Here is a 14,202-nt window from a genome sequence, read left to right on the forward strand (position 1 = left end):
ACCTTAGGGATCCAAATGAGATAGGTGGTGGACATTTCATTTTTTGGGGGGTGATCTGATATGGAATGACTCTGTATCCAATACAGATCACTCAGTAACAATGTATTAAATGAAGGTCACACAGCAGCAATGTATCAAGCAGCAATGTATCAACACAGCAGCAATGTATCAAATGCAGGTCACTCAGTAACAATGTATAAATGAGGATCAATCAATAACAATTTATCAAATGCAGGCCACACGGTAACAACATATCAAATTCAGGTGACTCAGTAACAATGTAACCAATGCAGGTCACTCAGTAACAATGTATCCAATGCAGGCCACACAGTACCAATGTATCCAATGCAGGTCACTCAGTAACAATGTATCCAATGCAGGCCACACAGTACCAATGTATCCAATGCAGGCCACTCAGTACCAATCTATACATTGGAGGTCCTCAGTACCAATGTATCCAATGCAGGTCACTCAGTAACAATGTATCCAATGCAGGCCACTCAGTAACAATGTATCCAATGCAGGCCACAAGGTACCAATCTATACAATGGAGGTCCTCAGTACCATTGTATCCAATGCAGGTCACTCAGTAACAATGTATCCAATGCAGGCCACACAATACCAAAGTATCCAATACAGGTCCTCAGTAACAATACATCCAAAGCAGGTCACTCAGAAACAATGTATCCAATGCAGGTCACTCAGAAACAATGTATCCAATGCAGGTCACTCAGAAACAATGTATCCAATGCAGGTCACTCAGTAACAATGTATCCAATGCAGGCCACACAGTACCAATGTATCCAATGCAGGTCACATGGTAACAATGTATCCAATGCAGGTCACTCTGTAACAATGTATCCAATGCAGGCCACACAGTACCAATGTATCCAATGCAGGCCACACAGTACCAATTTATCCAATGCAGGCCACACAGTACCAATGTATCCAATGCAGGTCCTCAGTAACAATGTAACCAATGCAGGTCCTCAGTAACAATGTATCCAATGCAGACCACACAATACCAATGTATCCAATGCAGGTCACTCAGTAACAATGTATCCAATGCAGGCCACACGGTAACAACATATCAAATGCAGGACGCACAGTACTAATGTATCCAATGCAGGAAGCTCAGTAACAATGTAACCAATGCAGGTCACACAGTACTAATGTATCAAATGCAGGTCACTCAGTAACAATATATCCAATGCAGGTCACTCAGTAACAATGTAGCCAACGCAGGTCACTCGGTAACAATGTATCCAAGGCAGGTCACTCAGTAACAATGTATCCAAGGCAGGTCACTCAGTAACAATGTATCCAATGCAGGTTACTCAGTAACAATGTATCAAATGCAGGTCACTCTGTAACAATGTATAAATGAGGATCAATCAATAACAATTTATCAAATGCAGGCCACACAGTAACAACATATCAAATGCAGGTCACACAGTACTAATGTACCCAATGCAGGTCACTCAGTAACAATGTAACCAATGCAGGTCACTCAGTACCAATGTATTCAATGCACATCACTCAGTAACAATGTATCCAATGCAGGACACACAGTACCAATGTATCCAATGCAGGTCCTCACTACCAATGTATCCAATGCATGTCACTCAGTAACAATGTAACCAATGCAGGTCCTCAGTAACAATGTATCCAATGCAGACCACACAGTACCAATGTATCCAATGCAGATCACTCAGTAACAATGTAACCAATGCAGGTCACTCAGTAACAATGTATCCAATGCAGGTCACTCAGTACCAATGTATCCAATGCAGGCCACTCAGTACCAATCTATACATTGGAGGTCCTCAGTACCAATGTATCCAATGCAGGTCACTCAGTAACAATGTATCCAATGCAGGCCACTCAGTAACAATGTATCCAATGCAGGCCACAAGGTACCAATCTATACAATGGAGGTCCTCAGTACCAATGTATCAAATGCAGGTCACTCAGTAACAATGTATCCAATGCACATCACTCAGTAACAATGTATCCAATGCAGGCCACACAATACCAAAGTATCCAATACAGGTCCTCAGTAACAATACATCCAAAGCAGGTCACTCAGAAACAATGTATCCACTGCAGGTCACTCAGTAACAATGTATCCAATGCAGGCCACACAGTACCAATGTATCCAATGCAGGTCACATGGTAACAATGTATCCAATGCAGGTCACTCAGTAACAATGTATCCAATGCAGGCCACACAGTACCAATTTATCCAATGCAGGTCACTCAGTAACAATGTAACCAATGCAGGTCCTCAGTAACAATGTATCCAATGCAGACCACACAGTACCAATGTATCCAATGCAGGTCACTCAGTAACAATGTATCCAATGCAGGCCACACGGTAACAACATATCAAATGCAGGACGCACAGTACTAATGTATCCAATGCAGGAAGCTCAGTAACAATGTAACCAATGCAGGTCACACAGTACTAATGTATCAAATGCAGGTCACTCAGTAACAATATATCCAATGCAGGCCACACAATACAAATGTATCCAATGCAGGTCACTCAGTAACAATGTATCCAATGCAGGTCACTCAGTAACAATGTAGCCAATGCAGGTCACTCAGTAACAATGTATCCAAGGCAGGTCACTCTGTAACAATGTATCCAATGCAGGCCACTCTGTAACGATGTATCCAATGCAGGCCACTCTGTAACGATGTATCCAATGCAGGCCACTCTGTAACAATGTATCAAATGCAGGTCACTCAGTAACAATGTATCCAATGCTGGTTACTCAGTAACAATGTATCAAATGCAGGTCACTCTGTGACAATGTATAAATGAGGATCAATCAATAACAATTTATCAAATGCAGGCCACACGGTAACAACATATAAAATGCAGGCCACACAGTAACAACATATCAAATGCAGGTCACACAGTACTAATGTACCCAATGCAGGTCACTCAGTAACAATGTAACCAATGCAGGTCACTCAGTACCAATGTATCCAATGCACATCACTCAGTAACAATGTATCCAATGCAGGCCACACAGTACCAATATATCCAATGCAGGTCCTCACTACCAATGTATCCAATGCAGGTCACTCAGTAACAATGTAACCAATGCAGGTCCTCAGTAACAATGTATCCAATGCAGACCACACAGTACCAATGTATCCAATGCAGGTCACTCAGTAACAATGTATCCAATGCAGGCCACACGGTAACAACATATCAAATGCAGGCCACACAGTACTAATGTATCCAATGCAGGTCGCTCAGTACCAATGTAACCAATGCAGGTCACTCAGTAACAATGTATCCAATGCAGGCCATATAGTACTAATGTATCCAATGCAGGTCAATCAGTACAAATGTAACCAATGCAGGCCCCTCAGTAATAATGTATCCAATGCAGGTCACACAGTACTAATGTATCAAATGCAGGTCACTCAGTAACAATGTATCCAATGCAGGTCACTCAGTAACAATGTACCCAATGCAGGTCACTCAGTAACAATCTATACATTGGAGATCCTCAGTACCAATGTATCCAATGCAGGTCACTCAGTAACAATGTATCCAATGCAGGCCACTCAGTAACAATGTATCCAATGCAGGCCACTCAGTACCAATGTATCCAATGCAGGTCACTCTGTAACAATGTATCCAATGCAGGCCACTCTGTAACAATGTATCCAATGCAGGTCACTCAGTATCAATGTATCCAATGCAGGTCATTCAGTAACAATGAATCCAATGCAGGCCCCACAGTACCAATGTATCCAGTGCAGGTCACTCTGTAAAAATGTATCCAATGCAGGTCACTCAGTATCAATGTATCCAATGCAGGCCCCACAGTACCAATGTATCCAGTGCAGGTCACTCTGTAACAATGTATCCAATGCAGGCCCCACAGTACCAATGTATCCAATGCAGGTCACTCAGTAACAATGTATCCAATGTAGGCCACACAGGAAGAATGTATCCAATGCAGGCCGCACAGTAACACTGTACTCAATGCATGTCACTCAGTAACAATGTATCAAATGCAGGTCACACAGATGCAAAGTAGCAAATATATCACACAGTAACCATGTTTAAAAGGCAGGTTTCTGTAGTCTCTGAGCTCGCCTTAGGGCCCTTCTTTTACGGTTTGACAGGTGTACCGCCCAAGTAAAACTCTTCACCTGCCACTGTAACACTGTAACTGTAGCAGTAACAATGTATAAAAGGCAGGTCACACAGTAACAATGTATAAAAGGCAGGTCACACAGTAACAATGTATAAGAGGCAGGTCACACAGTAACAATGTATAAAAGGCAGGTCACACAGTAACAATGTATGAAAGGCAGGTCACACAGTAACAATGTATAATCACACAGTAACAACGTATAAAAGTCAGGTCATTAACGTAAATATTTACCTCAGCTGCTGCCCAACTGCTTCCAAATTCCTGAGGGTTGGTCAGTTCAAAGTTATCCGGAGTTCTCATCTCATTCACTGTCTTCAGGTCAAAGTTCCCACAAAGTCCACTCAGCTCTCCCTGTGAGAGACATGGGGTAAGTAATACACAGGGGAGGGGGTGAGAAATATACAGGGGCCTAGTTAACGACTCTACGGGTCTCTCCTCTGGGAGATCTTGAGGAGGACGCCCCTGTGGCATCTCGTACCATTTTGCAGCAGAAGGTGGAGCCATGAAGTCACAATTAACAGCGAATCACGTCATCACAGCAGAAATGTACGGAGTGCGGGAGTTACCTGGGCATTCTGGGAGAGTAGTCAAGTAAATGGATATAGGTGTGAGTAATATAGGGGGAAATGGACAGCTGCATCAAGGTCTAGCTCTGGACACAAGAAACAACTGGGTCTATAGAAGAGGTCCCAGAAACCTCCTACAGTGATTTCTTTCCAATAACTGTACAGGATTCACTAGCGTGCAGGGCCGGTCCAAGGTTTCTTGGCACCATATGCATAGCTTCAGCCTAATTCCCCCCCCTCCCCCCCTTCCCCAATCCACACTGGCAGTTCCACTTCTTTGGTGGAAAGAGGCCAAAGTACACATGACTGTGCAGAGCCGCTTTTGCGCAGGCTCATTTTCTGAGCATACACGGTGTAAATTCACACAACATATGCTAAACAGGGGTACATTCAACACCGCAACAGCACCGTAGTTCATGCTGAATATTAGATTGATCATGAAGTTATGATCCATCCAATGTTCAATGCAACTTCTGTAATCATACTATTCCACATGATGTGTGAGCTGCCCCAGGAAGTGTCTGACTGTAGTTTGGGCAGATAGACCACAAATGTTTATAAATACCTCAGGTCACCTGTGTACTTTACAAAAGGGGGAGAGGGGAAGAGGACGGACACTGCTTCCTGCCTGCAATGCTGAACCAGCCAGGTATGTTATACATGAATAGAAGAGCAGAGGGAACAGTACAGGTGCAGCAGCTGTCTATATAATCCGCTTCTGCTGTCAGTACTAAGACGCAAACAGATGTCTCTTTCAGACACTTCTTTACATTTTGTGCTGGCGACCTCAGTCACCTCAATGGCGCCCTTAGGAAGCCGACCTAAAGCTGCCTAATGGTAGCACCGGCCTGCTAGCGTGATCATATCCTTGCACTAACCCTCCTTACACAGGAAGAGCCCCTTCTGTTATGGCCTTAACAAAACAATGTTGTTGCCAGTTTAACTCCATTCCCGGCTACTTGTGGAAAGAGAAAACACTTAACTAACATTGCGTAAAACACAACCAAAACCATCCTGGGCCACATGAAAATTGTCTGGTCCTATCAACTTACTAATTATTACATACATTTATGTGAATGTGCATCATATATCAGAAATATATCAGTGACTTAATACATCTTAAGCCCTCAATTTATCAGGCGCCAATCACTATAAGTAAAATGTTTACCATACTCTGTGGGGGACGGGCACCCAGCCACATAAATCCCGCAGATCACTATGTCAGTGGAGCATTATTATGTTGAGGGATTATTTTATCATACAGCTGGAGTATTATTGTATTCCGAGGGAGTATTCCTTATAGCGCACATCACTAATCTCAGTAAGAGCCTCTCCGCCTCAGTCGGCCACATCTCCTACAGAACCCAATAAGCCCGGAATGTCTTCAGAGTGATGGGACAATATGGAAGACTGTGCCAGTGACAGTATGATGCCTCTCACAGACGTTACCTGCCACTCGGGTCCCACTTGTATGTGTATGGTCGTCCTCTGGTCCCACAGGAGTGTAATATATTCCGAAGCAAAATGGAGAAAGGTGAAGAAGCCGGCTTGCCAGATGTGTATCTCTTGTCTCTTATCAATCATGCTTGATGGACTCTGGTATAGATTAGACAGGAAAAATCAGTGCCCTTTCATATAGCCCAATATGTTCTCCAGTACTCACGTCACCTCCTCACCCATCCGCTCACGTCACCTCCTCACCCATCCGCTCACGTCACCCCCTCACCCATCCCTCACGTCACCCCCTCACCCATCCCTCACGTCACCTCCTCACCCATCCACTCACGTCACCTCCTCACCCATCCGCTCACGTCACCTCCTCACATCCGCTCACATCACCTCCTCACCCATCCACTCACGTCAACTCCTCACCCATCCGCTCACGTCACCTCCTCACCCATCCGCTCACATCACCTCCTCACCCATCCGCTCATGTCACACCCATCCGCTCACGTCACATGTCACATCCTCGCCCATCCGTTCATGTCACCTCCTCACCCATCCACTCACGTCAACTCCTCACCCATCCGCTCACGTCACCTCCTCACCCATCCGCTCACATCACCTCCTCACCCATCCGCTCATGTCACACCCATCCGCTCACGTCACATGTCACATCCTCGCCCATCCGTTCATGTCACCTCCTCACCCATCCGCTCAGGTCACCTCCTCACTCATCCGCTCAGGTCACCTCCTCACTCATCCGCGCACGTCACCTCCTCACCCATCCCTCACGTCACATCCTCACCCATCTGCTAACGTCACCCTCCCACCACTCTGCCCGAGTATTCTCTCACCCATCCGTTCACGTCACCTCCTCACCCATCTGCTCACATCACCTCCACACCCATCCGCTCACGTCACATGTCACACCCTCGCCCATCCGTTCATGTCACCTCCTCACCCATCCCTCAGTTCACCTCCTCACTCATCCGCTCAGGTCACCTCCTCACTCATCCGTTCACGTCACCTCCTCACCCATCTGCTCACATCACCTCCACACCCATCCGCTCACGTCACATGTCACACCCTCGCCCATCCGTTCATGTCACCTCCTCACCCATCCCTCAGGTCACCTCCTCACTCATCCGCTCAGGTCACCTCCTCACTCATCCGTTCACGTCACCTCCTCACCCATCCCTCACGTCACCTCCTCACCCATCTGCTCACGTCACCCTCCCACCACTCTGCCCGAGTATTCTCTCAACCATCTGCTCACGTCACCTCCTCACCCATCCGCTCAGGTCACCTCCTCACCCATCCGCTCAGGTCACCTCCTCACCCATCTGCTCACGTCACCCTCCCACCACTCTGCCCGAGTATTCTCTCACCCATCCGTTCACGTCACCTCCTCACCCATCTGCTCACATCACCTCACCCATCCGCTCACGTCACATGTCACACCCTCGCCCATCCATTCATGTCACCTCCTCACCCATCCGCTCAGGTCACCTCCTCACTCATCCGCTCACGTCACCTCCTCACCCATCCCTCACGTCACCTCCTCACCCATCTGCTCACGTCACCCTCCCACCACTCTGCCCAAGTATTCTCTCACCCATCCATTCACGTAACCTCCTCACCTATCCGCTCATGTCACATCCTCACCAATCTGCTCACATCTCCCACCCATCACCCATACTCTCACATCACACCTCACCTATCTGCTTATGTCACCTCTTCACCCATCCACTCACGTCACACCCTCACCCATCCACTGCCACGTAATGTCCTGTACTGCATGGGAGCCTTTCCTATCTGTTATGCTCGTTACATATTCAAAGTATTAGTAACATAGAACCTCAGTAGTTACACTGCGCGTACGCCGCTAATTAGAATAGTAAAAGCCTGAGTAAAAGTCTGATTGTGCACTTAACACACACACACACACACAAACACACACACTATTGATGAACTATAAAGCCAAATGTTGCTCATCTTGTCTTAGCCTAGAGTTTAATACTTAGGGGCTAATACAGGTTAGCAATTGGTGGCGGCTGTCCTATGGTCATTCATTTTAATAAAACAAACTGATTTTCAATTTAATTCACCACTGCATCCTACAAGCAAAATAATATAATCAGGAGCCTGTGCTGAAAGCTGGCAGGATTTCTGCAGTGATAGTGATACAGTATCACAGGATGCTACTGCAGTGGCGTAACTAAGGGGGGGTCGAGCAGGGCGTGTGCCCTGGGCGCCGTAGGACCAGCGGCTCGGGGGGGGAGGCGCCGCCGGCCACGGTACCAGCCCACCCTAGTTAGGCAGTGTAGCGCCGACCGCAGTGTGTGCGGTCAGCGCTACACATTTACACAGGACCGGCGGTAGGCTTCCCAGCGCCGGTCCTGTGTTGCCAAGCCCCTTCCCTCCCCCTGAGCGCTTGCCCAATAGCACCAGGAGGAGGGTGGCAGGCGGGCTCATGCTATGCATAACACAAACATCGCCGCCAGCGCTGGCGGCGATGTGTGTGTTAATCAACAGCCAATGAGAGTCGGACAGACTCTCATTGGCTGCAGCGCCCACTGCAAGAGCCGGGCTGGAGCTCACTCATGAGCTCCGCCTTCCGGCTCCTGCAGTGGGTAATGGGAGGGACGTCATGACGTCTCTCCCATAATGCTGAGCGCGTCAGCCCGGGAGGACTGACATGCGGTGTCCGGAGCCGGAACGAGGATTCAGGTAAGTATTTTTTTTTTTTTTTAACGTGTCTGCACTACTGGGGGCACAACGTGGGAGGGGGTGGCTACTACTGGCAGAACCATTACTGTGGGGGGACCTCTACTGGGGGTGGGGCACTTCTGGTGTCTACTACTGGGGGGGGCTACTACTGGGCGCACTTCTACTGGGGACTACTACTGGGGGGGGGGAAACTACTACTGGGGTCACTGTATAAGGTGCTTACTACTAGGGGCACTGCACTGGGGGGACCACTACTAGGGGCAATAATAGGAAGGACCACTACAGGGGGCACTGTATAAGGGGCACTGGATAGGGGGGATCACTACTGGGGGTCTGCATAAGGGGGACCACTACTGGGGGCACTTCATAGGGGGGACCACTACATGGGGCACTGCATTGGGGGGGACCACTACTGGGGCACTGAATAAAGGGAACTAATGGGGGGCTGTATAAGGGGGACCACTACTGGGGGTTCTGTATGAGGGGCACTACTATGGGCCTGCATAAGAGGGACCACAACTGGGGACATTGCATACTGGGGGTACTGTATAAAGGGGCACCACTGGGGTTAAGGTGCATATGGATAGGAATATTCTGAGTGGAAATAAAGGGGTGTGTCATGTTGACACACTCCATTTTAAGTGCCCACGCCCATTTTTCGCTGCGCGCGCACGAGGAGGGGAGGGCTCCATTTTCAAATTTGCCCTGGGCTCCAAATACCCTAGTTACGTCACTGTGCTACTGTCAGTGCGTGGGCTGCTCTCACTGTCATTAATAACCATGAATGGTCATTGGCCAGTAGATGGCAGACTACACGCAGGTATGTACCTAGTCCTAGATGAATGTAGATTATACAAGAAAACATACTGCTACACAGTTCTATCTAGTGTGTATATTGTGCAAAGATCCATTACAGAGAAATATAATATCACCCAAACATTTGTAATTGGAAGGGACTGTACAGACTCAGGAGTAATGAAGATAAAGTAACATCACATATGGACCCGTCGTCCGTTTTCAGTCAGGAATGAAAGTAACAGGCTGCACATTCATTTCCCAACTGTTTAAACTCCAAAATATTTAATGTTGTCATTAAAAATGACCTTTCTTACCGGATTTCCAGTGTCATCGTCAAATATAATTATTGACTGTCCAACAGTGATAGAGATAAATTTTCTGCAGATCGTTCCTGTATTAAAACAATTGATGTTTTCTACGATGACAGAAAACCTTCCGGATGACAGACCCTGCAAGACAATAATGATAATCCCCTCTGGTGAGACAGATAGGCTAAGTGTACGAGGAGATATCTGTATAAATGGCCAATAGACTACGAAATAAAAACAGAACTCATTTATCGGAGTATGCACTGAGAACGGTGGGGTATTATTCTATTTAGTTAGGACCTTTTACTCTAACAGTCTATACAGTAGGGGAGGGATTTAATTTAATAAATCAGGATCTACATACAGAGCTGCCATTAGTTAGAGGCTGTAGATGTACAGTTGCCTATTCCCGGGACAGTACAGAACTTAGGGGTAAATTTACTAAGCTGGGAGTTCTATTAAGAAGTGATGTTGCCCATAGCAACCAATCAGATTCCAGGTATTCTAGAAGGTGCTAAAGAAGTAGAATCTGATTGGTTGCTATGGGCAACATCACTTCTTAAATAGAACTCCTATCTTAGTAAATATACCCCTTATGATTTAGTATGTCAGTAGTAGCCTGTCCCAATTTCACACAATAATTGTGCCAGGATTAATCCTAAACAGAACGTATTTATTAAACTTCTGCCTATATAACGCCCCGCACATTTTTATTCATCTTAAAAAGTAAATCTGTGAAAATCTCTCTTATTTTCAGTCTATAAAATCCATATGATCACACAACAGACAGAGTCTCACCTTTACCAGATGAACTTTACACGATCCTACAAAATCAAACGCTAAACCGTCAAACGTCCGGTAATGGCGATCACCGTAGTATGTGCACATGGATGGACACGGGTGGAAGGTACATTGAAATGATCCGTGATGACAAACACTATAGTAAGTCACATAATAAAAGATTAAAACCAGCGTTAGTTGAAGATTCACTTCCCCAATACTGCACAACATGTCACACACTGCATTGTACACTACACAAACACACAGCTGTGTCCCTAGCACTCAGTTTAGGACACATTGCAGGTAAAACTGCCTGAGACACATTTATTATTCTATTAAATTTCACATTCCTGCAGAGACGCAGATCACACAATCCTGCTAAACTGCTGAATCACTCAGATACTGTAAGTCCAAAGCGGATATGAGAAGATAGATGCCTGAACTTCATTTTACATAGTCATGTCATGAATAATCACCACAAGTTCCCTGCATCAGTAAGACAGGAGCCTGACATCCCTACTCTGTGCTACTGGGGGATCCTGCTCCTCCTTCCACTATATAAGTATCGGGGGAACGTAATAGGGTCTCAGACTGCAGCAATATTATTATGGGCTAAACCAAGTTGGTTGTTTCTTATAACAAAAAATGCTGCTTTAAATCCCACATCGAAATCACAGAAAAAACGGCACTTTTGCAAACTCAGACCCTATTACATTCCTCTCTAACTCTGCAACTTCTTGTTGCCTTCATATTGACACTATACTTGTAACATCGTGCTCTGTAACAGATCTCTATCTCCTTATTTACTCTGTGCTGCTGGGTGATCTGGCTCCTTCCACTCTCAGGGGTCTATTTATCAGGCAGTGAAAAGTGTGGAGAAGTAGCTCATATTAACCAATCAGCTTTCAAGTAGCATTTATCAAGTACAGTCTACAAAATAATAGGTAGGAGTTGATTGGTTGCTATGGCCAATTTCTCCACTGGTCCACTTCTCCACACTTTTCACTGCTTGATAAATAGACCCCTTAGTCTGTGGTTTCCTGCTGCCTCCATTCCCTCTCCTCAGATCATGTCACTGCCCCGTCACATGCAGCCCTCTCCTCACTGACACAACACTTATCTTCTGAAATACTCTGTGCTGCTGGGGAGCCCAACTATTTCACTATATAACTCAGTCTGTGGCATCCTGCTACCTCAATTCCCGTTATTATTATTATTATTATCGTTTATTTATATGGCGCCACAAGTGTTCCGCAGCGCCTTACAAAGTACATAAACAATAGATTGATTTACAGTGACTTACAGTACAGTACAATACAGTACATTACAGGACATGGATAATATACATTGCTACATTCGCGACCATAACACCCAGATAAGCAACAATGAAAAGCAACCAAGTGTTAGGTGCCCTGGAAGAGAGTAAGAAGTACATGAACATAGAGTAAGGAGAAGCACAAGAGGGTAGAGGGCACTGCTCATAGGAGCTTTATCATATCATGTCACTGCCCCTGTCACATGCAACCTTGTCCTCACTAACACAACACTCATCTCCTGATATACTCTGTGCTGCTGGGGAGCCCTACTCTTTTCACTATATAACTCTCAGTCTGTGGCTTCCTGCTGCCTCCATTCCCCTTATCATTTCATGTCACTGCCCCTGTCACATGCAGCCCTGTCCTCACTGACACATCACTCATCTCCTGCTGGGGGAACCTGCTCCTCACACTATATAACGGGTGTACCTGGAAGATCAGCAGTCATCTCTTGAAAGATTCTGGAGCTGCAGGGAGCATTCAGATCATCTGATTGGCTAGGAACTCCAGTCTCCAAAATTAAAGACAGGAGGCTAAACGGGGGTGTGGCATAGAAGATCGACAGTGTCTAATAGACACTCAATAGATCGACAGCAGATGATAGACAATAGGTCAACAGGTACATAAGGTCGACACACATATGGTCAACATACATATGGTCGACACACATACAGTATGAAATTTTTTTTTTTAAATTTCAGCCTAATCTTCATACTAACTCTATACTTCCCCTTGGTGCCTAACCCTAACCCTCCCCTAAGTGCCTAACCCTAACCATCCCCTTCCGCAGCCTAACAGTAAGCCTCCAGCAAGTGCCTAAACCTAGCCCTGACCCTAACGTTAAAAATGTTGAAAAAAACATGTGTCGACAATTGTGATGTCGACCTGTTGTTCCTGTCGACCATGTGTCTCTGTCAATTATTTGTCAGTCGACCTTTTGTCCCTGTTTACGAATTGCTTGCCAACCATCTGGTGTCGACCTATTGAGTGTCTATCTATACACTGTCGATCTTTAATCCGGATACCGACTGAGGGGGCTATTCATCAACCTTTATGGGCCCACAAGTGCAAGTTTTAAGCAACGGCCTATTCATTATAAGGGTCCCGGTGGGGCTGCCTAATATTCAGCAAACTCCAAAAACTTTCAGTTTTCAGACTTTGCCTGCGGGAACCAAGGACATCTTGGAAGGAGGTCCGGGGTTTGTGAAGAGTTCCCTCTGCTGCCTCCCAAATCGTGCCCTGTGGCTGTGCTCATGCGTGAGCACAGGTCACCCATGTGCAGTCGGCCGGCTCAGAAGTGCTAGGTGTTAGGGACCGCGGGTAAAGCTGCTTTTCGGGGCACTTGTCCCCGTGCCAGAACAATGCTGATTTGCTCCGGTGGTTAAGTATCCACCGCCGTAACTTGCTGCAAGTTCGATACTTAGTCATCGTGGGTCATCTGGCCCCCGATGATGAATAGGCCCCTGAATACACTAAGATGATCAAACCCTAGTGAAATGCACCCTGAAGATCGCCTAAAAAAAACACTAGACGAGTGAATTCTTTACGCCAGTCAGTAATTGGGGACATGAGAACCTAAAGATGTTGATCAGTCACCATATCTCTATTAGTCTTGATACAATTACTAGGAGGAGCAGTGCATATTGAAACTTTGTGTCCCTTCATCTATCGCATCATACAGGGCTCATTCACAACCGCCCCGGGTGGGTGACTGCATTTCCGTGCAGTCTGCGGCCAGCTTAACAGTCACAACACCACACACAATAATCTACAATAACTATCTGTAAAAGGCAGTAAAATAAGTCACCACGTGTGGCAGGAGGAATTCACAACGTCCCCGGGGAAATATTCCTTGGCTTTCCACGAGCAGGGACAGGCATCGGGTTCAAAACATTCATTGCCGTGTTTCACAAGCCTGCAAATTAGAACAGTTCACGGTTAGTGACATACATGAGAGGAGCCTACCTCTAGCCGATGTGTGGTCCTCACCTTATTACACAAACAGTGACTGAAAATAACCTTATATACTGCACCAGGGACTCAGATAGGTGTACTATATATAGGTGTACAATAT

The 14,202-nt window shown here is 46.1% G+C and overlaps 1 protein-coding gene across 1 annotated transcript in view; it reads right to left on the reverse strand.

Annotated features, from left to right (window-relative positions):
- The window catches only part of OTOG (otogelin), a 288,440-nt gene that overhangs the window by 165,425 nt on the left and 108,813 nt on the right, over positions 1-14,202 (reverse strand). Inside the window, exons 22-26 of the mRNA XM_088458241.1 lie at positions 13,936-14,043; positions 10,831-10,969; positions 10,039-10,173; positions 6,203-6,349; positions 4,419-4,538 (exon numbers count right to left, since the gene is read on the reverse strand). Of these exons, the coding sequence (XP_088314367.1) occupies positions 4,419-4,538; positions 6,203-6,349; positions 10,039-10,173; positions 10,831-10,969; positions 13,936-14,043 (649 nt within the window). The remainder of the gene's footprint in view (positions 1-4,418; positions 4,539-6,202; positions 6,350-10,038; positions 10,174-10,830; positions 10,970-13,935; positions 14,044-14,202) is intronic.

Source organism: Taudactylus pleione, unplaced genomic scaffold (assembly GCF_031769625.1).
Source record: "Taudactylus pleione unplaced genomic scaffold, aTauple2 ptg000820l, whole genome shotgun sequence".
Taxonomy (NCBI): domain Eukaryota; kingdom Metazoa; phylum Chordata; class Amphibia; order Anura; family Myobatrachidae; genus Taudactylus; species Taudactylus pleione.